Here is a 27130-nt window from a genome sequence, read left to right as displayed (position 1 = left end):
ATCTCCTTACTCCGGTTACAGAAACCCCAGTAAAGCACAGAAATTGTGAAGAGGGTAAGGTAACACGTGCACATTATAGGAGAGGAAATTTCAGCTCAGGGAACCCAAATATTTTATAACGGGCAGTAAGCAGGACTTTGCTCCCGAGGGAGATACTGTGTCTCTATCTTCCATAGGTGTTCACTACACGGATGTCTTGGACAGCTTGCAGACTTAGGAAAATTAGACATCACATTTCTAAGATAGGAAATCCAGGACCCCAGTTCAAAAGGGGATTATAGTTCAAGGCACCACTATCATCAATATGATCAGAATTGTATTAAGATTTGTGGACTTGCCCAAGGGAGTAAATAAGTTGGCACATCTTCTAAAGGATGCGTTTTTGATATTTGTCTACGTATTTTTTGAAATTCACAATCTTGCTTCTTTGTGTGGGAGCGGGTGGGGAGCAGACAGCTATCACGTTAACTAAACCTATACGTGGTAACTCTTCTGTTACCCAAGTGTGTCTTTTATGGTGCCTGTTTTATCATGTTCCCAAGTGTCTTTTCTTCCCAACCACATACAGTATCCCACTTGAAAAGATTACAATTAAAAATTTGTTTTTTCCATCTTGTATTCTTGTGATATTTTAGGACATAGAGAAGTTTCAGCAGCCTTAATGATGTGCCACTCGACATCTGCTGACCAGGTTCATCTCTTAATCTGGTCCTAATCATTGCCATCACGCTAACCAGGGGATGTATATTGAGTATTTATGGTATCTTTGGCACTATGTTAAGTGACGATCTAAGAAAGATAGGGAGGTAGGAAGGGCATTGATAGTTTGTGTTAGATGCTGCACTAGCTGTTTTAACTACAGTTTTTCATCATCACATCACAGCAATAACTATGGTCCAGAGTGGTATTAAGTGATAAGACCAGATTTAAAATTCTAGGTGTATCTGATATCAAAATCCATGATAATTTCAGAAAATTAATCTTGAAATTCAAGAAAATTGTAACTCAGGGAGAAAACCTCTGTGCAACGAAAAAATACTACTAATATATGTTGTGTATAAAATGTGACTGTAGACAGTACGTGTTACTGGAAAATTCTCCTGGTTAAAATAATTACCACCATGGTCTACAGTGGCATAGTACTTAGGTCAATCACCACTACTGTGTTCAGCATGAACCGAGGTTTTCTGAGAAAGGTTTTTAGGAGAGCGTGTAGATGGTAACATTAATTCAGGCAGTCAACTTAGGTGCACACTTTGATTTTCTCAAGAGGAATTCAACTAGATAGAGTCTTGGATTTCTACCACCTTCCTTTCTACTTCAGAGAAAAAACATAAGTCCTCAGGTGTGACCTTCCTCAACCTCTTTGAGCTTCCCACCCCAGAATATAGCTGCATCTGCACCCATATTTTACCATAGTCTCCACTCATAGTGAAAGAGTATTCTTTCTCTGATGGTGTCCTTAATCTACAGCTCCTTCCTGTCAGCATATACATTTTTTTATTTTTAATTTTTATTTTAGAGAGAGAGAGTGGAGGAGGGGCAGCGAGAGGGGGGAGAGAATCCCAAGCAGCCTTCACACTTAGCACAGGGCCTGACGTGGGGCTCAATCCCAGCACCCTGGGATCATGACCTGAGCTGGAGTCTGAAGTCAGGCAATTAACCAACTGAGCCATCCAGACATCCCATTTCCTGTCAGCATTGAAACGAGCAGCAGGCTTTGCTTTCTTAAAGACTCTTCCTTGATTTTTTTCTTGTTACTATGTTTATCTTCTTCCTTCACAACCAAGTTTATTTATTTAAAAAAGTTTTTAATTTTTTAATTTTATTTTTGAGAGAGAGAGTGCATGTGGGGGAGGGGTAGAGAGAGAGGGAGACACAGAATCTGAAATAGGCTCCAGGCTCTGAGCTGTCAGCACAGAGCCTGACGCGGGGCTCAAACTCATGAACCTGAGATCATGACCTGATCATGATCAGACGCTTAACCAACTGAGCCACCCAGGCGCCCCACAACAAGTTTCTTTGAAGAACAGTTTGCATTCTTCCTTTCCTATTTCTCACTAATGTGTGGACTCAGTACAATCTGGTCACCAAAGTAATGCGGGCCAAAATTGTGCCTCAGTTTCCTCATCTGTGAAATATGGGGAAAATAGTAACTACCTCATAGGACTGTGCGAGTTAAACTAATTATTACATATAAAGCACTTAGGACACATAGTATTGTAACCGTTAACTGTAATTACTATTATTCATAATTACTTAATTACATAGATTCTTTCAAACTTAGTGTACTTTTTTCNAGAAAGAAAGAAAGAAAGAAAGAAAGAAAGAAAGAAAGAAAGAAAGAAAGAGAACATGCTGCTAGTTTTACCCACTAAAGACGAACTGAAGTTTATAAGAATCACCAGCTGTCTCCCGGTCTCCTAGGAGACGCGGTCTGACGNCGGGTGGGTGTGAATTCTTGGTCTCCGCTCGCCGGGACCACGGGCCGCGCCTGTTCCCTGCGCGGGGCGCCGGGCGATGGCGAGCCGGGCAGGGGAGGCTAGGAGGGTCGCCACCTGGAGCAGTTACGGGCGTTTCTCTAGGACGGGCGGCATTTCAGGAGGTTGCTTCACCCGCCTCCCATCCCCACCCCCAGTCTGTGCGTCTCTGCCTCTGGCTTCCAGCCCTCGCTGCCCCACGTAGCATGCAGTTCCAGCCATGTGATGCCCGGCAGGAACGTGCGCGGAATTGCACCGACGACATCACGTGCTCGTGTGTGCCATCCACTGGTCAGGGCATCGGAGGAGGAAGCCAGGGAACCCACCTCTGCCGTTGCCGAGCCGGCGCGAAGGACCGACCCGAGCACCGCTGCAGGGTGTGCAGTCGGCGTGCTGTCCGGCTGAAGGGCAGCCAGGGCCAGGGGATGACCGCGGCTGTAGGCACCGTGTGCAGTCGGTTTGGCAGGCGGGGGTGGCACTCAGAGCGGAGGGTAGCGGTGACGTGCCTGGTGCCTTCGGTTAAGCGCGAGCCCGGCTTATTTGGGGGACCTGCGGGTAGCTGTGTAGTTACCGCGGAGAAGCGGGCCGGGAAGGGAGCCCTGAGAAGGAGGCGGGCGTGGCTCACGAAGGATCTTTTGCACGGCGAGGGAGAGAAGCAGTACCCTAGGTGAAGGCCCCCGTGGTATTTAGGCTTTGCAGGCCAGTGGGGGTCTCGGTTAGAGCCACTCCCCCCTGCAGGTCTCCTGTGAAGGTTTCCATGGAGACGTAAACAAATTAGCTTGGCTGTGTCCCAGAAAAACTTATTTTGAAACTTTTGGATTTGGCGTTCTGGGCCATAGTTTGCTGATCCCTGCTCCTTTTTAAAATTTTCTTTTTCTTTTTACATTTATGATTTTTGAGAGACAGTGTGAGCAGCGGAGGGGCAGAGAGAGAGGGAGACACAGAATCTGAAGCAGCTCCAGGCTCTGAGCTGTCAGCACACAGCCCAATGTGGGGCTCGAACCCACCGACCCTGAGATCGTGATCTGAGCTGAAGTCGGTCGCTCAACCGACTGAGCCACCGAGGCGCCCGTGCTGATCCCTGCTCCTTAAGAGTACCAGCCACTGCTTGTATAAGAACCACTACAGTTACAGCCTTATTTTATTTTTAAATTTTGTTTATTTATTTAAGAGACAGCGGGACCACAAGCAGGGGAGGGGCGGGGAGGAAGGGAGAGGAAGAATCCCAAGCCGACTCGGTGCTGTCAGCACAGAGCCTGAGTTGGGGCTCCATCTAGCAAACTGAGATCATGACCTGAACTGAAATCGATTCAGACGCTTCACCCAGCGAGCCGCCCAGGCGCCCCAGAAACTATCATTTGAAACCAAGGTCGAACTCAGATGACTCTTGCAGTCAGAACAAGCCTAGTCTCCAAAAACTGGGAGGCCTGCCACGTCTGTACGGAGACCGGAAGCGGGTCACCAGGCTCCGTCACTTCGCTTTGTGGAGTAGGAAGGGGTGGGGGGATAGGGAGCTGGGCAGTAAGTGCTACTTTATTCTTTTTCCTTTGTGTCAACAACGCCAGCAAGGGCGCCTCTTTTTTCAAAAGTTCTTGGGTGCTCTGTGGCCAGTGCTTAATTCGTTTGGATACAGCTTTCTCCCTTTGCACTTTAGGCTGCAGTACTTGCTGGATTCTACTCGGAGCCATTGTGTGGAGGCAGATCTCTGAAGTCACAAGTCATCCCAAGTAGTACTTAAGTGCTGCTTTAAAATTTATTCATTTTTTTGTCTAAAGTGTTTATTTGAGAGAGTGCGCATACGAGCAGGGGAAGGACAGAGAGGGAGAGAGAGAATCCCAAGCAGGCAGCATAGAGCCCAGTGTGGAGCTCCACCTCACCAACCGTGAGATCATGGCTGGGGCCAAAATCAAGAGTCGGACACTCAGCCGACTGAGCCACCCAGAGGTCCCTTACTTTAAAATCTTAATTCACTAGAATTACAGCTCTAAAAAACAGCTAACCATTCCCGCATTTTGTGAGTAGCAGGGAAAAGACGTTTCCTGCAGGGTCTTCCAGGAAACTAAAGTTGCAAAAGATATTTTAACAGATTCTAGGGATGGAGTTCTAGTGGGCCAGATGGTGTGAATAGAAAACTTATAATGAACCCTTGATTTATTTTTTAAGTTTTATTTATTTAAGTAATCTCCACACCTAACATGGTAACGTGGGCTCGTATTCATGCACCTGAGAGTTGCATGCTCTTCTGAACGAGCCAGCCAGGCCACCCCACTGAACCCTTGATTTAAAGACAAAGCATTTGACTACAATTTAAAATAAAATAATTCATTTTTTACCTTGTTGACTGTTAATCTTCATTCTTTTACCTTGTTTATTCCTTTTTTAAATGTTCATTTTTTTTTTGAGAGAGAGCGTGTATGTGAGCGAGCAACGTTGAGGTCATGACCTGAGCCAAAATCAAGAGTCAGATGATCAACCGAGTCCCCGCGCCCCAACCCTGTTTATCTTTCACACTGACCACACCTGACATTTTATATTGATTTAAGGGTCATGAGAACAGACTTTGTTATCTGTTGAGTTCATTCCTTTAGTCTCAGTGTTGAAAACTATATAGCCCATAGCAGGGACTCAATGATTGTTGCTTCAGTGGATAAATTTCTCTTCTCTCTCCCCTCTTTCTGCCTCGTTTCATGTGTCATTGAGAAAAAAAATTTCACAGGAACTTCCTTATGTTTTCCTGTTGTCTTTTTGTTACTGATTTCTAGTTTCTTTCCATCATTGTCAGAGAACACGCACTGTATGATTTCAGGTTTTTTCCATTGGTTGAGGTTTGTTTTATGGCCCAGGATCTGTCTTGATGAGTGTTCCCCAGGCCCTCGGAAATAATGTATATTCTGCTGTTGTTGGGTGGAGTTTTCCGTTTACATGAGTTAGATTGTGTGTTGTTCAGAGCTTCTGTATCCGTGCCGATTTTCTGTCTGTAAGTTCATCTGTTGCTGAGAGGGGACTGTTGAAGTTTGTGGGTTCGTCAGTTTCTCCTTTCACCTGCCATAGTTTTGCTTTTTGCATTTTGAGATTCTGGTAGGTATGAACACACTTAGGATCAAATGTCTTCCTGGTCGATTGATCCTTTTTCTCTAATTTCCCTTTATGTCTAGTAATTTTCTTTGCTCTGAAGTCTGTTTTATTAGTTATTAATATAGCAGTTCCTGCTTTTTCATGAAATCTGTCTTGATCATCTATGTACTATTTCTCTGAATTCCCTCCTTAAAATAGAATAAATATTTTTGCTTCTAAGAAAGTGCAGCTTCTGCACTTAGGATGCAGATTCCTTCCATCCCATTCCTCAGGCACCTCACTGCTGCCGATGTTCCCACTCCTGTGGTCGTTTTTCTGTCTTCTTTCAGTCTTCTTTTCCAACAATCATTTCTGTCAGCACCCTAACATAAAACGTTAACCACAAGCAGAAAACCTCCCCTGACCTCCAGGCCCCATCCCGCCCACCCGCTTCCTTCTCAGCACAGCAGAGTTTGTGCTCGGTGCCTGCACTTCCTTCTCTCTTGTACTACACGCTTTAGCCCACCGGTCGGGCTTCCGTCGCCCAGGGTACCACTGAAAGTTCTCTTGTCGAGGTAATGAGCCAGCTGTGCTGCCAGACGCTCATTTCTGAGTGGGCCCTCCTTTGAGACTGAAGTGCAGGAATGCAGCAGACTGGGGACTTCTGTCTGTATCGGCAGACCCTCGGGAGGGGTGAAGGAGATGACCGGGCCTGTCTAGTACCTGCTCTCAGAGTAGCCGGCTAGGAAATCTCCCCTTCCTCGGGGAAGAGAGTGAAAAGTGGGGGAATATTCCAGAAGCGTTTCTCCAGCAGAGCTCCTCACATGCAAGGTGAGAGGAGTGTTCTGCCAATATTCAGCTTCTGTAATTTTGATTCTGTTTTCTTTCTGGGACCTTGCATATATTTGATTTTTTTTTAATCTAAATGAAAATTTGAAGGAATTTGGCATAACTTCCTGATGAAATCTGAAGAATGCATTTAATGGAATTAATAATTTGTGGAATGTCATAATTTGAAATTTAGTTCTTACAACTTCAGCTAGAAATGAATGCTGCTTACACACCTGGCAGAATGGCTAAAGTCAACAACACAAGAAATAACAGGTGTTGGCGAGGGTGTGGAGAAAGGGGAACCCTCCTGCACTGTTGATGGGGATGTAGACTGGAAAACAGTATGGAGGTTCTTCAAAAAGTTAAAAATATAATTACCTTATGATCTAGCAGCAGCACTACTGGGTATTTTCCCAAAGAATATGAGAACACTAATTAAAGAGATACCAGCAACCCTTTGTTTACAGCCATATTGTTTACAATACCCAAGACACACACACAAACACATACACGAATGTTATTCAGCCTTAAAAAAAGAATGAAATCGTGCCATTTGCAGTGACATGGATAGAGCTTCAGAGTATAATGCTAAGCAAAATAAGAGAAAGACTGTATGATTTCACTTACACGTGGAACTTAAGAAACAAAGCAAACGAGCAAAGGAAAAAGAGACAAACCAAGAAACAGACTCTTAACTACAACAAAGAGATTGCTGGTTACCAGAGAGGAGGTGGGGGAGATGGGTGAAACAGGTGATGGGTGCTAGGAAGTACACTTGTTCCGATGAGCACAGGGTGATGTATACAAGTGCTGAAGTATTATGTTGTACACCTGAAGCTAATATACTGTATGTTAGCTAACGGGAGTTAAAACTTAGGGGGAAAAAAAGAGGGTGCCTGGATGGCTCAGTCAGTTAAGCATTTGACTTTGGCTCAGGTCATGATCTTGTGGTTCATGAGTCTGGGCCCCACATAGGGCTGTCTGCTGTCAGTATAGAGCCCGTTTCGGATCCTCTGTCTCTGTACCCTCTACACCCCCCCCCACTAAGCATTAAAAAATATATTTAAAAAGGGGGGGAAGCTTAAATTCTCAGGTGTGTGTGTAGAAAATTTTGCTTGACTTTATCTGTTTTTGTTTCCTCTTATAGGATGATTGCTTTTAAAAAATATTAGAAAAGTATCAGCTCTTCATGGAATATACTTAGAAATGACGGGATTTTTTAAAACTGTTTTTTATTTATTTCTGAGAGAGAGAGAGAGTGTGTGAGCAGGGGAGGGTCAGAGAGAGGGAGACACAGAATCTGAAGCAGTCTTCAGGCTCTGAGTTGGCTGTCAGCACAGAGCCTGACACGGGACTTGAACCCACGAACCATGAGATCATGACCTGCGCTGAAGTCGGATGCTTAACCGACTGAGCCACCCAGGCGCCCCAAAAATGACAGGATTTTACAATATAGTATATTACTCAGCAGTTGTCTTTTCCATATAATTTAGACAAAAGCTTGATTAAAGAAAATTCAGTTGAATTTTCAGAGTGCCAGAGGAGTCTGGTTTCACACGTGAAAAGAAATTGGCCCTCTAATTTCTGGGACTACTGTAATGGTCCAGTTTTGCATCGATCACATGATGTTCATATTGTTGCTTTCCCTTGCTTCCTTATTTCAACTTGTCTTTTACTTTCCCTATGGTATAGTTCAACATTTTTGCCTGAATTTCCTCTATAAGTAGTAAAACTAAGAATTGTATTCAATTTTTAGGTGGAAATCCAGGCCTGTTATGGGGCAGGGGTGGGAATATTTGGTTTAGAATGTTTGCTTTAGGTAGCTTTTTTTTTAATGTTTATTTTTTGAAAGAGACAGAACATGAGTGGGGGAGGGGCTGAAGGGGGGGAGGGAGGCAAAATCTGAAGCAGGCTCCAGGCTCTGCAGTATCAGGGCAGAGCCCAACGCCGGGCCCAAACGTGGAAACCGTGAGGTCATCACCTGCCAAGGACGCTTAACTGACTGAGCCACCCAGGCGACCTTTAGGTATCCTTTTATACTTAATCTAGTTTGAAACCCTACTGCAGATATTTAATTACAAAAGGTCAGGGGGAAGTGAACCTTTATCCAAATGCTTTTTATATGTAAGAATTTACCTTAATGTCATTCATTTCTGGTTAGTTTGATCTTTTAAGTTCTTTCTGTGCTTTATTATTATTTTTTTAATGTTTGTTTACTTTTGAGAGAGAGACAGAGTGTGAGCAGGGAAGGGGCTGAGAGGGAGACAGTCTGAAGCAGGTTCCAGGCTCTGAGCTGTCAGCACAGAACCTAATGCAGGGCTCGAACTCAGGAACCATGAGATCATGACCTGAGCCGAAGCCAGGCACTCAGCCAATTGATCCACCCAGGTGCCCTGATTCTTTCTGCTCTATAAATGCTCTTTAAAGACGTCTATATGGGAGGCACCAGGGTGGCTCAGTCAGTTAAGCATCCGACTCTTAGTTTCAGCTCAGTGTGAGCTCACAGTTCATGAGTGAGTTCGAGCCCCGCAGTGGGCCCTGTGCTGACAGTGCAGAACCTCCTTGGGATTCTCTCGCTGTCCCCATCTCTCTGCCCCTCCCTGCTTGTTCGCTTGCTCGCGCTCGCTCGCTCGCTCTCAAATAAATAAAAACTTAAAAAAAAAAATCTATATGGCAGGTGTTTTTGCTTATCAGTTATTGAAGATTTGGTTAGTATGAAGGGCTTTGATGATAGGCATAAAATACTCACGGACTTGGTAGAAGTTTGTAGACAGTCCTGATAGAAAAATTGAACTAGTTTATGAGATTCATGGGGCGCCAGTTAGTTAAGCATCTGACCCTTGATGTCTTTGGCTCAGGTCATGATTGCACAACCTCCACCTAGGGCCTCGCTCCCTTGGCTCAGGATTCTCTCTCTCTTTCTCTCTCCTGCCCTCCAGCATGTGCTCTTGCGTTCTCTCTGTGCCTCTAAAAATAAACATTAAACAATAAAGAAAACAATAGTTCGAGGTGGTTTACATTCCGTCCTCCCCAAGCCTGCCTACCTATGCCCTGTTCACCTTTAACAGGCAACTACTGAGTTTCTGCCAAACATAAAGCATGTGGACTAGGTGGTGAGCCGAAATAGATTCTTCTCCTCGTGAGCTTATCCATCCAGGTGAGGGAGACAGGCTGGGGATGTGTCAGTACAGTAATAGTTTCACGGAAGGAGGCAGCCTTGAAGAATGTTTGTTATTTTCATCTGTTCCATAGTCTAGGCCTTAGGAATTTAATTGAGATAATAGGGCAAGGACATTCCATGCAGAAAGAGAAAAAAGGATTTCTCTATCAGTGTCCATTTTGCATTTAAGAGAACTATAAGCTAAATAAATCTCTCATTCAAAATTAAAGCTGCCTCCCATAGATTAGAACTGACCAGAAGACTGAAGAAAAAGGCTGACAAGTCCAGCTTGAGGCGAAATGCCTTGTCTCAGGAGTAAAGTAAATCTCCGCGGCCCCACCTCCCTTGAGACTTGCTTTTTCTAGCCCTGGAGGCTGGTCCCGCTGAGGGACCACCCAAGAGGGGAATGTTTAATCACCTGTCCGAGATCTCCAGGGCCGGGGGAAGTTCGGCCCCACGGCGGCGGCCGGCGGGCTGTAGGGTGTGACGAAACACGAGCAAAGAATGTTGGGAGGGTGCTGTGTTCTGGGAGGCCCCCGGTCGCTGGTCCTCAGGGCGATTTCTCCAAGATGGCGGTGTGTCTGGTTCAGACACCCCGGGGCACCCTGTATTTCTGCTGTAGCACCTGCAGTACTTTATTGTGCTTTTGTAACATTTTGACTTCTCCTGTTAAATTCTTTGAGGACAGACACTGTGTCTGCTACGGCTCTGAGTCCCCGGCACCTTACTCCGTTCCCAGGACGCACTTGACTTGGCTGGGAGGTTTGCCAGTGGGCACAGTTGAGTATTGTGCCCTTTGCAGGCTCTATGCTTGTTACAGTAACAATGCCGCTGTGGAAGGCTTTCAGGGCTCGGCGGCGGCGCCAGAGGCAGTGCTGACTGTGCTGCTGTGCGGGGCCAGGTAACCGCCCGGACAGCGTCTGGATTGGTTTCATCTGCTGCCCAGTAGTCAGTCCATCTCTGTGCTCAGATGTCATCAGACCCGGTGATACGGATTCTGAGGCGCCCTAGCACAGAGTTCCAGCTTTGGGCGCCAAATGACATGTCTTAAATCTTGGCTCTGGCAAATACTAGTTTTCTCATCTGAAAAATAGAATGATAACAAACAGTTAATATAACAGAAGAGATGATGTATATAAATTATGTACTTCTGAGACCACAGTAAGCACAAATAGTAGCATTTATTGGATCACTGTTATGATAATAAAACCTAGCAGATTCTGATTTACAAACCAAATGTCAAATCTATTAACAATATTAGTCAAACTGCCAAATAGACTAAAATTGTTGTGTCCACTGTGCATTCTTTCCCAAATAGGAAATTAGGCCTCAGAAGGATTGCTGAATCGAGAGAAATACTTGAATTATCTTAATGGCTCCCATCACCACGCTCTGATGGCCCCATGTGTTAATCTTCCCTGAAAGGATTAAACCGGCATTTCTAGCAGAACTTACTTGGGTTCCCTTTACCCTCGACACTTAAACTCTTTTTTGCCCTTCAGAAATTCCAGACTGATTATACACCTTGCTTCTTTCAACTCACGCCTTCCTTAACTCTGGACATCATTAATTTTGGTTTTGTAATGGGTTTATGTCAGATTTGTAGGGTGTTTTCTGCCTAGGTTTGGACGATATCTTGTCCCATAAAATAGCTTCCATAAATTGTTCATATTATTTGTATTTGTATTGTATTTATAAGGGTAAATCTATTTCCAAGTTCTGAGAGGTAATTTCCCTATACTCTGCTTTGGCATTGTAAAACATTATTTTTAATGTTTTCGATAGTAGAAAGTTTTCATCCTTTGAAAATGAATTTGAGTTTTTAATAACAGTGGAAATCAGATGCAAACTGGCTAATTTAGCCAGTTTGGTAAGAGGGGTAATACCATCTTTGTCCATGAGTCATGCCAATATAAAGCTTACTTTATAGTTTCTTACGAGGAATTCTCAGAAGGGAGAATTCTAAAATATTTTAAGCAATGACAATAAGTAAACATTCTCTTAGTAACTTCCTGAGTTAATCATTCTGATGAGAATGTTAGTCATTTGTATACATATAGTTGTTATACATGTTCGATATTGTCCATGAAAGTTTGTGGGGTTTTTTAAATTTTTTTAAAATTTTTATTCTTGAGAAAGAGAAGAGACAGAGCATGAGCGAGGGAAGGCCAGAAAGACCGAGGGAGACACAGAATCCCAGGCAGGCTCCAGGCTCTGAGCTGGCAGCACAGAGCTGATGTGGGATTCAAACTCAGGAACCTCGAGATCATGACTCTGAGGCAAAGTCAGTCACTTAACTGACTGAGACACCCAAGCGCTGCCCCATTTCTGTCTTATTCTTCAGGCAGGACTCTCAATCTTATAACTCAGTGGTTCTCATACTTTAGGAGTGCATTGCACATTTAAAATTACTAAGGACTGGGGCGCCTGTGTGACTCAGTCAGTTAAGTGTCTGAGTTCCACCGGAGGTCGTTCATGAGTTCAGGCCCTGAGTCAGGCCCTCTGCTGGCAGCATGGAGCCTGGAGCCTGCTTCCGATTCTGGCTCCCCTGCTCCGCCCCTCCCCAACTGGCTTACTTGTGTGCTCGCTTGCTGTCTCTCTCTCTCTCTCTCTCAAAAATAAACAAAAACATTGAAAACAAAATAAAAATTACTGAGGATTTTAAAGAGTTTTTGTGTGTTTTTTGGTGTCTTTTGTGTGTGCGCGGTGTACTCGATATAACATTATTAGTTTCAGGTGTACAACATAATGATTTAATATTTGTTTATGTTGCAAAATGATCACCACAGGAAGTACATTTAGCGTCTGTCACCAAAAGAGCTTTTGTTTATATGGGTTATGTCTGCTAATGAAACAGACATTGATTGATGGGTTGGTTGAGTAGCAGAAGTGGGAAAGTTTATTAAAGTAAAAAGTATACTATCAAGATCCGAGAGCAGGCAGAATGAGACAGACTTAAAATCTTATGTATTTACATTCATGTACAAGTGACAGTAATAACCCCATTGAATATTATAAATATATTAATGAAAAATAGCTGTATTTCCCTAAACAAAAAAATGTGGTGAGGAGAAACACTTTTATGTACCTGCAAATCTCTTTCATGTCTGGCTGAATAGAAGTTAAACGGGTTTTCATCTCTTCTGCATCCAGTCTATTACTGTGTGTTGTTCCGGTTAAAGTACATGAAGACTGTCTGGTCTCTCGTAGATTTACAACTGGCAAAAGGAGTATTTGAAGATCTTTTCAGATAATTGTGGATTTTTTTGATACTGTACCAAAACTTGGCAAGTCATAGTTTCCTAAAAGTTCATTGCAACATAGAATCTAAAATGTGTATCAGTGAATCTTCATATGTTAAAACCATTGATTGGCCTTGTACATGGAGTGAACCTTTTACCCAGGAGTGATGTGACATCATGCATCGCTCATTTGGAAATAACTGGTTCAGTGAATTACACAGATCTTTCAAGGATTGATGTGTTTTATTAAATAATTGTTTTAAAAATCACATTAAAACACTGGTGACTTCACCAAAAAGGACTGTGAGTGTTGGGAAGCTGTCAAGGTCATGATGGTGGATAAGTTTTCCAAAATTTAAATTTTATCATTGGCAACACATACTTTCAGTTTTCTTAAGGTGATTGGCTTACTTTCTAATATCTGCCAAATCTCGAAGTCTGTGTAATCACAGTTTGCCTTGTCTTCCTTTCAAATACAAGGGTAATCAATGAAAAAAACACCCAATTCAAATAATCCACAAGTACGTGCTCTTTCTAAAGGAAAGAACGATTGTATTTCAGTTTGTAGCCGAAGTCCCTTATCTGTGTGTGAAGCTGGGCCTTTACTGCAGACACAAACTGCAGAGGTTCAGGCGCGTTCTGACCCGAGTTGCAGGTTTGGGGTCCCCAAGACCACCTGTAGGTATAGTAGCTCCTAGAAGGACTCCGAGCTCACGGAAAGCTGTTACGTCGGGGTTATGGGTTCCTGCAGGGGAAGGATGCAGATCTGAAAGCAGCCCGGGGGTTGTAATGGATCAGAGTCAGGAGAATTTGTCCTCTCCTAGTGGGCTTGCGGCCAGTACTCAGTCCTCCCAGCAGCGTGTGGGACAGCCTGGGGCTCTCCTGTAGACCAGGCAAGCGGCTGACCTCACCCTCCAGCCCCTCTGATACCAGAGGTCAAGTTGACCCAAAGCCCCACCCTAAGTCACACTTTCAGGCTTTCTGATGGGGCAGCAGGCCTGGGGTAAACAAAGACACTTCTGTCTGGAAGGATATTCCTGGGGGCTTAGCGATGACCTCCCAGGAGCCAAGGGCAAAGGCCAGACCTCTCTTTGGTTAAGGTTAAATTCTTTACTGCCAGTATGCTGCCCCTGTCATCACAATAATTTTAAAAAGTACCCTGGGGTCACGGTTTAACAGAACTAACACTTTGCTTCCCCACCAGGGCATTCTTATGTAAAACCAGTGTTGCCTGTTTNCCGTCCCTGCCACTGTCATGGAGGTGAGGAAGGGAGTCTTAATATTCAGGGGGCCGGTTCTGACCTCAGACGTGCCTTCAGAACCTCGCTGTGACTCTTGTATCGTTAGCAGCCTGTCCTGTAAGAAGGTATCTGGAGGGGACTCCGGCCAGGCCGGCTTCTTCCTCTGTAGTCTGCCCCTGAGAGACCCAGTGCGGATTTGCTAAGTTAACTATAGAATCCTTTCATCACTTCAGGGAATCTTTTCAAAACTTTTGCTAGGTTAAGAGTGACTCCATTTGTTCCCATTTGTGATGTGCTTTTTTTTCTCTTTTGTCGTATGGAAGAGTTGTCAGATATGTGCTGATTCCTTAGAGCCTTGAGAATCCATTTGATTACATTTTCCTCTTTGACATTTAAATCAGTTACACAGTTCTGCTTGCTGTCATCCTAACTGCTTGGTGTGGGCACACCTCCTGCAGATTAGTGTGACTCCAGCCTTCTCCATACCTGGTTTTACCCCCAAGTCCATCCCCTTCTAGCCACCAGGATAATCTGTTTGAAATGCAGATAATGATAGCTGGGCCACACACAGTGCTGCTTCTATGCCAAGCATTTATTTTTAACGCACTGACTCCTCCACATCCTTGAACGGGAGATAGCTGTTACCATTTTCCTGATGAGAAGCCTCCGTCCCAGAGAAAGGGGCTAGCAGGTCTGGTTCTGAAGTCCCAACTATTCTAGACTGCTTCTCATTATGCAGTTTAAAATCCCTTGCTCATGTCTAAAAACCAGAGAACAGCCTCCTAAACATGGCATCTAAGACCTTCCGTGAGCTGACTCTCGCTCTTTTAGGACTTTTACGAATCCACTGCCTGTTTGATGTTACAAGCTACAAGCTGTAGCAGTTCAAATCCACTTAGTTTACCTACAAGCAGAGTGTTCCTCATGGCCTCTGCACCTTGGCTGACACCCTTCCGCCAGGTACCTGCCGGAGCTCTGTCACCTGATGGATTCAGGTGGGAGCTCCTCCAAGTAGGGTTTTTCTCACCTTTCTCCTTTCCCCCTTTCCCCCTGCTGGATGAGGAATTGACAGTGTCATAGGCAGACAAACCAAAAGTGTGGTAAGTGTACTGAGAAGGGAGCTTGTGACCCGTAGGAAAGGTAAATACTTGGCAGTTAGCAGTTCGGTCCTGTGTCCCAAACTATAGCGTCCGCTCCTTTGAAGACAGGGATTCATTTTATGCCATCCATACATAAAAAAATGAAGTATTTTCAGGGTACCTGGGTGGCTCAGTTGGTTAAGTGTCTGGCTTTTGATTTTGGCTCAGGTCATGATCTCGTGGTTCCTGGGATGGAGCCCAGAGACTGCTTGGGATTTTCTGTCTCCCTTGTCTCTCTTACTTGTGCATGTGCCTACAACCTCTCTCTTTTCCCCAAAATAAATAATCTAAAAAAAGTGAAATAGTTTCTGAATAAATGAACACAATTTTTCTCCTAAATTGTATCTATTTCATAATTTCCTCAATCCTCAAAATTAAATGAGTCTTTTTATATAGACGTTTGGAAAATTGTATAATGTAGATTTCTAGGATTTTATATTTTTAGGTAATGAGTTTTCCTTCTCTTTTTTCTTTTGCAAGCTCCTTGCCCGACTTGAAGGTAGAAGTTCCTTGAAAGAAATAGAACCGAATCTATTTGCTGATGAAGATTCATCTGTCCATGGTAAGAACAATCTCAAACCAAAATAGTGTCATAAATTAAGTCTTCTAAAACATGTTTTCCCCCCACGTGTATTCATTTATGTGTACATACCCCTAGCAAGTGGCTATATGGATTAAACTGTAAAATTAAAAAGTGAGAAATAGATCATGACAGAACACTTTCAAGTGTTATCTGTGTCAGAGGAGATGAAATTTGACTCATCATCTGCGGTGAATCTTGAGAACAAGTATTGACCTCTTTTATCCCAACACATTATTTGTGGGGTTTTGTTATTATAATTATTTTTTAATTATTTAGAAGTTTGAGAATCCCAGGAAAGCCCTTAAGTGCCCCATTGTCTGTTCATATCTCTACAGAAGGGAAAAGATGTACCTACTTTTCCCACTAACACTTTTACACTAGGGAAAACTTACAAAGAAGGTCCTGTGCTTGGGTTGTTTTTCTGTTAGTGGAAGAGCTTTGTAGAGCTATAAGTTTAAGTGTAGAACTTAATGGTTGTATTCTAATATTCACAGTTATGTACCTATGACCACAATTGATTTTAGAATATTTTCATCACCTATTAGCAGTCACTGCCTGGCTCCTCCCACGTCCCTCAGCCCTAGGCAGCCACTCACCTACTTTTGGACTCTCTAGAGTAGCCCTTTCTGTGTATTTCATGTAATTGAATTAGACGGTATGTGGTCTTCGGGACTGGCTCTATCACTTGGCATCATCTTGCCAGGTTTTGTCATGTTGTGGCACATATCAGCAGTTGTGTTTGCTGTTGAGTGATGTCCTGTGGTGTGGGGTATCCCCATTTTGTGTGCCCATTCGTCAGCTCATGGACATTTGGGTTGCCTCTACTTTTTGTTATGCATAAAGCTGCTGTGATTATTATTTGTGTACAGGCTTTTCTGTGGATCTGCTTTCAGTTCTCATGGATAATACCTACCGGAAGGATGGTTAGGTTCATGTGGCAACGATGTTTAACTTTTTGTGGAACTGCCGGGCTGTTTCCCAAAGCAGCCGCACGTTTTACTTGCCTCTGGTGGTAAAGTTTAGAATGGTCCCGGTTTTCCCATGTCTTGCAAACAAATGTTCTTATTCTCTGTGTTTTTAGTTATAGTCTTCCTAGTGAATCTGAAATGATATTTCATTGTGGTTTTGATTTACATTCCCTGATGGCTAGTGATATTAAGCCTCTTTGCATGTGCTAATTGGCAATTTGTATGTGTAATTTGGAGAAATGTCATATCTTTCGCCCATTAAAAAAATGGGTTGTGGGGCGCCTGGGTGGCTTAGTCGGTTAAGCATCCGACTTTCGCTTAGGTCATGATCTCATGGTTCCTTGGTTCAAGCCCCGCATCCAGCTCTGTGCTGACTGCCAGCTCAGAGCCTGGAGCCTGTTTCAGTCTGTGACTCCCTCTCTCTCTGACCCTCCCCTGCTCACGCTGTCTCTCTCTCTCTCCTAGAAATAAATAAAAAATATTTTTTAAAAAAATGTTTAAAAAAAAATGGGTTGTGTCTTATTATTGACTTATATAAAAAGTTTAATCCTTTATATATTCTAGGTACACGTACTTTATCAAATGTGATTTGCAAACACTTTCTCCCATTCTGTGGGTTGTCTTTTCACTATCTTGATGGTGTCCTTTGAAGCACAGAGTTATTAATTTTGATGAAGTCCAGTTTATTTTATCTTTCCTTGCTCATGCTTTTTGGTATCATAGCTAGGAGGTCATTGGCTAATCCAAGATCAAGAAGCTTTAAGCTTTTTTGTTACTGATTTCTGTTTTCATTCTTTTCTGATCAGAGAACACACTTCTGTGATCCATTCTTTTTAATTGATTGAGATTTGTTTAATTGCTAACCATATGGCTTACCTTGAAGAATGTTAGATGTGCACTTGAGAAGAGTATATATTCTTCTGCAGTCGGATTGAATGTCTTCATGATGTTTTGTAGTGCTCGTTGATTTCCAACTATTGAAGTTTCCAACTATTATTTTTGACCTGTTTATTTCTCCCTTTATTTCTCAGTGTTGCTTCATATATTTTGAGGCTTCGTGGACTCTTGGGCACTTGTATGTTTGTTATACCTTATTGATGAATTGATTCATTTATCATCATAAAATGTTCTTTGTCACCTCACACCCATTAATTAGGGTGGCTCCAAAAAAAATTAATCAGTGTTGATGAGGATGTGGAGAAATTGGAACCCTTGTGCAGTGTTGATGGAATTGTAAAATGGTGCAGCCGCTATGGAAAACAGTATGAAGTTTCCTCAAAGAATCAAAAATAGAACCGTCATATGATCCAACAATTCCACTTCTGGGTATATCTCCACAAGAATTGAAAGCAGAGTATTGAAGAGATATTTGCCTACCTATGTTCATAGCAGTACTATTCACAGTAGCTAAGAGACGGAAACAACCCAGATGTTCACTGGCAGATGAATGGATAGACAGAATGAGGTCTCTGTAAATACAATATTATTGAGCCTTAAAAAGGAAGGAAATCCTCTCACATGCTACTACATGGGGAAACCAGGAGAACATGCGAAGTGAAATAAACCAGGCACAGAAAGAAAAATATTGTGTGATTTCACTTATATGAGGTATCTAAAGCAGTCAAGTTCATAGAAACAAAACAAAATGGTAGTTACTGGGGGCGGGGGCTGCGGAGAAAGGGGGAAAAGGGAAGTTGTTTAATGGGTACATGGTTTCAGTTTTGCAGGATGGAAAAGTTCTGGAGATGTTTCACAGCAATGTGAATGTACTTAACAGTGCTCAGCTGTACACTTAATGGTGAAGATGCTCAGGGCGCCTGGTGACTCAGTCTGTTAAGCGTCTGACTTTGGTTTAGGTCATCTCACGGTTCGTGGGTTTGAACCACGCATCACCCTTTGTATGGACAGGTCAGAGTCTGGAACCTACTTCAGATTCTGTGTCTCCTCTCTGTCCTTTCCCCCACTCGAACTCAGCCTCTCTCTCTCTCTCTCTTTCTCTCTCAAAAATAAATGCTAAAAAAAATTGTTAAGATGGTAAATTTTATGCTGTCTTTTAAAAGAGTGGAAAACAAAAATGCCATTGTCTCTAATAACAATTATTAAAGTATATTTTGTCTGATAATAGTATAGCCACATTAGCTTTCTTTTGGCTACTGTTTGTATGCTGTATCTTTCTCTATCCTTTTATTGTCTATTTGTGACTTGGCAAAGTGTGCCTGTGGTAGGTAGCCTACAGTTGGGTCATGTGTTTTATTCCATGCTGCCATTCTCTGCCTTTTAGACTGTTTAATCCATTTATAACTAATGAATCACTGATAAGATCGGTTTTATGACTGCCATTTGCTCTTTTTATATATGTCATAATATGTTTTTTGTTTCTCTATTCTTCCTTCTTTGGTGTTAAATAAATATTTTCTGGAGGCATCTGGGTGGCTCAGTCAGTTAAGCATCCAGCTTTGGGTTTGAGCCCCATGTCGGGCTCTGTGCTGACAGCTCAGAGCCTGGAGCTGCTTCAGACTCTGTGTCTCCCTCTCTCTCTGCCCCTGCTGGCACTCTGTCTCTCTCTCTCAAAAATAAACATTTTAAAAAGTTTTTAAAAATTTTTTCGAACGTACCAGTTATTTCCAGTCATTACTTTTACTTTAGTTTTTTGAGTTATTTTCCTAATGGCTGCTCTGAGGATTACCATTAATATTTTAATTTAAAACAATTTAATTGGAATTAATACTACTGTAATTTCAGTATTTTATAAATACTTTGCTATATAGCTCCATTCCTTCCCCCTTTGTGCTGTTACAAATTACATATTTATACATTGTATGTCCATAAACACATCTAAACTTATTATTGAATTAAAATAAAATTAAGACAATAAATTAAAAAACCATTACAGCAAAGAAATTAAAATGCATTATAACAAATAAATTTATTACTTAATGCAATTGTTTCTTAGATAAAACAAGTTACAATTCTAAACATATTTACACCGTCTTTCATATTTACCTTTGTGGTTGCATTTACTTGTGTTTTGTATTAACCCATTTGGATTTAAGTTACCTACTGTCCATTCGTTCAGACTAGAAGCCTCCCTTTACTGTTTCCTGTAGGACAGATCTGTTAGCAAACAATTTTCTAAACTATCAACAATAAAAGACAAATTTTAATCAAACATGTTAGAAGATTGAACTGTCTATTCTATCAGAAAGGATGTCAGTAAGTTGGACCTTATGAAATTGACATTAAAGCAAGGGCTCTCAGCACCACTTATGCATTTGAGTATTACATTTATAGAAACTTTGTTTTTAATTTCAGAGAGTGAGCAGGGGAGAAGGGCAGAGGGAGAGAGAGATAGTAGAACCTTAAGCAGGCTCCACAGCCAGTACAGAGCCCGTGGTGGGGCTCTATCCCATGATGCTGGGACCATGACCTGAGCTGAAACTAAGAAGCTCTCAACCAGCTGAGCCATCCAGGCGGCCCTAGGTCTGTGGAGACTTTAGAAACACGTCTGTTCAGTCACTGACAAAAGAGCTTACCTGCACCTACCATACACGTTACAGCTGTGAACCTAGTGAGATGAATACTCATTGGAGCATTGGCAGACTTAGGACTGGTATTGTAAGGGTTATTTATCAACAACAGTAGTTTATCAGAAACTGTATACGAAGCTCAAGTCGAAGCAAGAGGAGATTTAGGGATTACAGAAAGCTCTAACGCTGTTGGAAACATTTTAAAATTTTTTTGTAGCAACTCAGTACTATATACCAACTCATTACCTCCTCAGTACTATAACGAACATAATCTGCAAATTGAACATATTTGTTATACAATTAGTAGATTGATACCAAGATGATGTATTTTTTGGCTTTTCTATCCTTATTTTGAAGGATCTTTAGATTCATAAACTCACTCTGACAATCTGTTACCGAGATCCCTTACAGCGTTCTATTTGTGAGAGCAACTATCAAGGCCAAACCATCCAGATTTTCTGATTTAGTTTAATTCGTCAAGTGCCAAATGGTAGAGATGTGTTTTGGTGTGTGTATGTGTTTTGGAGGGGTTTTGTTTTTTGGTTTTTTTACTGCAAGTTGTCATAGCCAGTATTTGAGCGGACAAGCATACTATTTCTTTTGTAACAGCTCTCAGGAACATTTGAGACAGTGACTTCAAATACAGCTAAAAGGACTGTGTCCCTTCTGTAGAACATAATTTTGGGGGCGCCTGGGGGGCTCAGTTGGTTAAGCATCCGACTTTGGCTCAGGGCATAATCTCATGGTTTGTGAGTTCAAGCCCCGTGTCGGGCTCTCTGCTGTCAGCGCAGAGCCCACTTTGGATCCTCTGTCCTTCTCTCTCTTTGCCCCTCCCCTACTTGTGCGTGCGCACTCTCTTTTCTCTCTCTCTCAGTAATAAAAATGAACATTTAAAAGTTTGGCTTTTGGGGCGCGTGGGTGGCTTAGTCGGTTAAGCGTCCGACTTTTGCTTAGGTCATGATCTCGCGGTTCGTGGGTTCGAGCCCCGCCTCAGGCTCTGTGCTGACTGCCAGCTCAGAGCCTGAAGCCTGTTTCAGCCTGTGACTCCCTCTCTCTCTGACCCTCCCCTGCTCACGCTGTCTCTCTCTCTCTCCTAGAAATAAATAAAACATTTAAAAAAAATTAAAAATAAATAAAAGTTTGGCTTTGTTAAAAAAAAAAAAACCATGATGTGTGAATATGATTTTTGATGTGATTAGGCTGTGTTTATAAAACCAGGGAAACTGATGTCAGTTCATCATTAAGTATATTTGTAGGGAATCTAGAACCTTAATGGTAATATTTATGTATAATTTGTAAGTTTGCAAATTTCATTTCCCCAGTTGTTATAAATGACCTATTTATTTGCTTTGCTATTAATCTGTAAAAGGAGAAGAGTGTTTTTATATACCTGTTAATAATCTCCTAGCCAAGGATTTCACCTTTAGCTTTGTCTCATTTCAGTCATGCTGAACCAAGTATGTAAGGAATCCATATACCACACCATGTATTTCTTAGTAATGTGTGCATTTAGCAAACCTTGTTAAACCACGTAAGTACGTGTCCTCAAAGACTTACCCCTTTGAGTTATGCTCAAAGATGTTTCTGAGCACCACCTTTTGTCCAAGAAAATGTTTGGCAAGGTTTTCATTTTTTTCCTATTCTGAGAATTCGAGAACTAGGCAGAGATAGTACACAGTTACCCTCTGGCCAGTGTCCTGTATTCCTATCCCCTGTGGGGTCTCTTCCCCTTTAAAAAAAATTTTTTTTTAAAAATATTTATTTTTGAGAGAGACACACACACAGAGTGTGAGTGAGGGAGGCTCAGAGAGAGAGGGAGACACAGAATCTGAAGCTGACTCCAGGCTCCAAGCCAGACACGGGGCTCGACCTCACAAACGGTGAGATGAGATCTCAGCTGAAGTTGGGGATGCTGAACCCACTGAGCCACCCAGGTGCCCCAGCGTCTCTTCCCTTTTGCTTCAGAATATGTTGTCTTTCTCTTAACTTCCGTTGTTTTCATTGGGCTCTCCAGCCTCATGAAACTCCTACTGAATATTCTTACTTCTTAAATGAACACAAACCATTGTGTTTCCCCCTAATTCCTCGTGCACCCCCTGATTCCTTGTCCTTGCTGCACTGCGGGAGCACCCTTCCATCTCTCTTCCTTGTGTCTGATTCTGAAGTTTGGTTCATAATATATTTATATTAAACGTGCTTTTGCAAACTGCACATTTACTGCTGTCAGTCAGGTAACTGTCCAGGGCCAGTTCAGGGATCTGTTTGTTCCTCAACTCTCCTCTGCCATTTTGTTACTTTTAGAACTTTCAGTGCTGCATTTACTAGGATTTAGTATTGTTTCATTTTCTTGAAACCTTTTGTGCTCTGTGTCATTTTCCTCCTAATTTTTCTGTTAAATTTATTTCTGTTTTATCCATCTTCATGCTGACTCCTCTAACTGTGGATGTATCCCAGGAATTGGGTTTTTGGCCTCTGTTCTTTTGGTTCCCTCTCACCCACCTGCTTCTGTGTCTGTGTCACCTCCTCAGACTGTTATGTCCAGCCTCTTATGGCTGTCCTAGATCTTAAATCCCAGTGGTTGTAAGACCTTTTTGTTTTGTGACACCTCGTTAACATAGCATTTTGAAAGCTGAATTCTTGTTAGGATATTTATGTGATTACATGAATTAAAAGTCCCTGCTTTGCTTATGCGGGTACTTCCAAGCCTGTCTCTGAGAAGAACCTGTAAGTCACTACCTCAGCCTGCCCTCAGCCGTCTGAGTAAGTGAAGGGGGCTGAGTGCCGGCAGCGCCTGGCCAGGGGCTGTGGCAGGGGCCGGGCTAGCGCTGGTCACTTGGTCCTCTTGTGCCCGTCCCCCGTGCCGCGCCCTGGTCCGCGGCCTCTACCCCTGCTGGGTTCTGTGGCCAGACTTGCTTCCTTTCAGGGTGCCATGTTCCGAGGTTGCCTTTTGGGCCTCTAGCCCTCACCAGGTCATCGGGACTTAACATCTTCATTTTTCAGGTGTCTCTCAAGAAGTTCTCCAAAAGAAAGTAATCTGATGAAGTGCGGCCAGAAGATGCTGTGTGTGTGTGGGAGACACACTACGGGAGGAGCACACGTGAAGTGTAGTGACGCAGATAGTCAAAACCTAGATAGCCTGATAACCGTGATGACGGAAGCTTATAAAGTTTGCTTTCTTACCTCAGAGTATTGCTCTTAGGATCAAGTGAAATGTCATGAATGGCCCCTTGTCATCTGTGAAGTACGGGAGAAAGCCTGGTTGTCGCTGGACGGCCTGCCTGCCTTCTCTTCCGGGGAGAGGATGAGGGAAGGTGTGGTGCAGTCTGCTGACTGGCTTCCCGACCGTGTCTCTCTCTGTGGCTCATTGTATCCTACAAGCCGCTTCAGATGAATCTTGCTAAACTGTGTTCTCAACGTTCCTTCGCTACCGTGAATATCTGTTCTGTGTTAATGTTGCACTTAGAGCATGTAGTCTGTTCTCTTTCTGTAACGCAGGGCAGTAAAGACTTTATGTGGGAGTAAGGGCAGCTTAGCTCCTTAGTCACCTAGTAGGAGACGGTACTGAATAGAGCTTTAGTCACTATGATAACATTCAGCAAGAGCACTGGTGAACAATGGTTATTGTGAAAATAGTATTCCTTGATCTGGAGTCTTGGCGGGGTGGATGGGTGAGGGGAAATCTTTTTAATTTAAATTTGAGGGGCGCCTGGGTGGCTCAGTCGGTTGAGCGTCCGACTTTGGCTCAGGTCATGATCTCGCGGTTCGTGGGTTCAAGCCCTGCGCCGGGCTCTGTGCTGACAGCCAGTTCAGAGCCTGGAGCCTGCTTCGGATTCTATGTCTCCCTCTCTCTATCTGACCTTCCCCTGCTCGCGCTGTCTCTCTGTCTCAGAAATAAATAAAACATTAAAAAATAATAATAATAATTTAAATTTTGAGGAGCGCCTGGGTGGCTTAGTCGGTTAAGCGTCCGACTTTCGCTTGGGTCACGGTCTCGCGGTTCGTGGGTTCGAGCCCCGCGTCGGGCTCTGTGCTGACTGCCAGCTCAGAGCCTGGAGCCTGTTTCAGAGTCTGTGTCTCCCTCTCTCTCTGACCCTCCCCTGCTCACGCTGTCTCTCTCTCTCTCTCCTAGAAATAAATAAAAATATTAAAAATAATGATAATTTAAATTTTGAATCGCAGATTGCCTGTAAGTTTATAGTAGAAACTGGCTGAAGTTTTAGACTATCTTAAAAATGGTGTAGTGGTAACATGCTAGAATTTTTTACATACTTTTTGTGAATGTTCCAATTTACAATAGTTTGTTAGTAATAACCGGAAATGAAGTAACTGGATTCTCAGATAGACTCTCTATGTGGTCAGGGCTTAAGAATCTGCATTTCTTTTCTTAAATAGTTTATTGTCAAGTCGGTTTACATATAACACCCAGTGCTCATCCCAACAAGTACCCTTCCCCATGTACATCACCCCCCAAGAATCTGCATTTTTAACACCGTGTTTTCAGTTATGTGGTTCAACCCTAAATTAAATGGAAAGAAACTAGCCAGAATTGGAGGGCCGCTGTGGAGACTGGATCTTGACAAGCTATGGAGGGCGGGACAGTTCCCCCAAGTGTCTAATTTCCTCACTGCAAGAGAGTTACTGGAACCTGTATAAACAAGGATCTGGAGTCTTTATAATGCGAGGAAAATAATTTACGGTGCAGATGTCATTCCAGCTGGACACCGTTTCAGGAAATTCACACAGCAAAGGACAGCAGATGGCATTTGGGGGATGCGCGGCCTTTGCAGGCGAGGGAAGCTGTTGGCGTCTCGGCCCAGAGCCGTGGACTCTCCTGCCCCCACGTGCACGGACTGCTGTCCCCGTAAAGCCGGGAACACCGAAAACCTTAGTCGGGGACTGTCAGCTGCAGGAGACCTGATGGGGTCTCCGTCTCCTCACATCACAAGTGGCACGGACGCAGCCCTGCGTGGCTGGCGTGGGGTCCGTGTTGTCCTCAGGGCCCCGGGCACCTCCTGTCTGCCTGCCCGCCTGCCCGCGGTGCTCGGGCCGTCCCTCCATCCTCAGGGCCGCGCCTCCCGAGGAGGGAGCAGCAGGGCAGACGTGGCACCGGCACCGGCGCAGCGGGACTCAGAGACCCCAGCAGGCCCCTCGCTCTCACTGGCTGCTGCCCCCTCTTAGCCAGAGATGCTGGGAACAGCCTTCTAAGCTGGGCGCGTCGCCTTGCCCCGCCTGTAACCTGAGGTCTTCTGCTTAAGGGAAAGGAGCCCGCGGATACTGGGCAATCAGCCACCAGAAGCGGTGTGTGCTGCGGTGATCCGTAGAGTTCTGAAAGACCCTAGGTCTGTGGCGCTGCATTCGAACTCTGTGCCATCACCAGTTCCCGTGCGTGGGAACGGGGATCCGTCCCCCGAGGTCTCCTTCGGTGCCTCCCAGCCTTGCCTTTCTGGTTTTCACATTTCCTTGCTGCTAATTAACAGCCAGCTGCTTTCTCAGAGGTGAAATGTGATTTAATTTCCTTATCTACGTGTATTTGCTTATATGGATCCGTTTCGCACGTGGGTTTAGATTTTCTTTCACATTCCAGTAAATGTCTTAAAAATTTTTTTTTAATGTTTTATGTATTTTTGAGACAGAGAGACAGAGTGTGAGTAGGGGAGGGGCAGAGAGAGAGGGAGACACAGAATCCCAAGCAGCTCCAGGCTCTGAGCTGTCAGCACAGAGCCCGACGTGGGGCTCGAACCCATGAACCCCCAGATCATGACCTGAGCCGAAGTTGGCGCTTAACTGACTGAGCCTACCAGGCGCCCCAGCCAGCAAATGTCTTTTTAAACATTGTTGCAGATTTTCATTTTGTAGCCTGTTGTGCTGCTGCGTTTTGACTGACATTTTTAAATTTTACACAGGTGACATTATTGAATTTCATGGTCCCGAGGGAACAGGAAAAACAGAAATGTTTTATCATGTAACAGCGCGATGTGTGCTTCCAAAATCGGAAGGCGGACTGGAAGTCGAAGTTTTGTTTATCGATACAGATTATCACTTTGACCTGCTTCGGCTCGTCACGATTCTCGAGCGTAGACTGTCCCGGGGCTCAGAGGAAGCGGTGCGGCAGTGCCTCGCTCGCCTGTTCGTGGTCAGCTGCGGGACCAGCTCGCAGCTGCTGCTCACCCTGTGCTCCCTAGAAACCACCGTCTGCAGCCGCCCCGCCCTGTGCCTGCTGATCCTGGACAGCCTGTCCGCCTTTTACTGGACAGACCGCGCCAGCGGCGGGGAGAGCGTTAGCTCCCAGGAGTCCACGCTCAGGACGTGTTCTCGGTTCCTGGAGAGACTCGCCGTCGAGTACCGCTTGGTTGTCCTCGCGGCCACACAGAGTCTGATGCAGACGGCGTGGCAGGGGCCAGCCGGGGGGCCCGGCGAGCCCGAGGCCCACTACAGGCCCTACCTGTGCAGGGAGTGGCAGCGGCTGGTAAAGCTCAGAATGTTCTTCTCCAAGCAAGATGATCTGAAAACTGACACCCAGTTTTCTTTAGTTTCACGTCATTTAAAAAGTAACAGTTTAAAAAAGCATGTTTTTGTTATTGGAGAAAGTGGCATTGAGTTTCGTTGATGCGGCTTGAAAAATAGTGTTTTCCAGGATACTATACAAAATTTAAAAAGTCTCTTAATGGGCTAAAATGATTCAGTTATAAAGTTTAAAACTCTGGGAGAATTAATATAAATGTTTCTATACAGAATAGATTTTTTTTTTTTAAATGCTTTATTTACTTATTTTGAGAGAGAGAGGAGAGGGAGAATCCCAAGCGGGCTCTGCACCATTAGCACGGAGGCCTGTGCGAGGCTTGTTCAACAACGTGAGATCAGGACCTGAGACGGAACCAGGAGTCGGCTGCTCAGCCGACTGAGCC

General features: G+C 43.8%; 1 protein-coding gene across 1 annotated transcript; it reads left to right on the top strand.

Annotated features, from left to right (window-relative positions):
• The first annotated feature begins 2686 nt into the window (after window positions 1-2686).
• XRCC2 (X-ray repair cross complementing 2) lies at window positions 2687-27124 on the top strand. The gene is made up of 3 exons (XM_077761628.1): window positions 2687-2857; window positions 15628-15709; window positions 26129-27124. Exons 1-3 carry the CDS (start codon window positions 2687-2689, stop codon window positions 26830-26832), a joined length of 957 nt encoding a protein of 318 aa, XP_077617754.1. The 3' UTR covers window positions 26833-27124.
• The last annotated feature ends 6 nt before the right edge of the window (window positions 27125-27130 follow it).

Source organism: Crocuta crocuta, unplaced genomic scaffold, assembly GCF_008692635.1.
Source record: "Crocuta crocuta isolate KB4526 unplaced genomic scaffold, BGI_CrCroc_1.0 scaffold408, whole genome shotgun sequence".
Classification (NCBI taxonomy): Eukaryota; Metazoa; Chordata; class Mammalia; order Carnivora; family Hyaenidae; genus Crocuta; species Crocuta crocuta.
This window is presented reverse-complemented; position numbering and strand designations above follow the sequence as displayed.

What these genes read in the sequence shown, in the direction of transcription:
- XRCC2 (XM_077761628.1), top strand. Translation starts at nt 2,687, where the DNA reads ATGCAGTTCCAGCCATGTGATGCCCGGCAGGAACGTGCGCGGAATTGC. An exon ending in GACCCGAGCACCGCTGCAGG is followed by an intron (nt 2,858 to 15,627) that starts GTGTGCAGTCGG and finishes TTCTTTTGCAAG; the next exon opens with CTCCTTGCCCGACTTGAAGG. An exon ending in TGAAGATTCATCTGTCCATG is followed by an intron (nt 15,710 to 26,128) that starts GTAAGAACAATC and finishes AATTTTACACAG; the next exon opens with GTGACATTATTGAATTTCAT.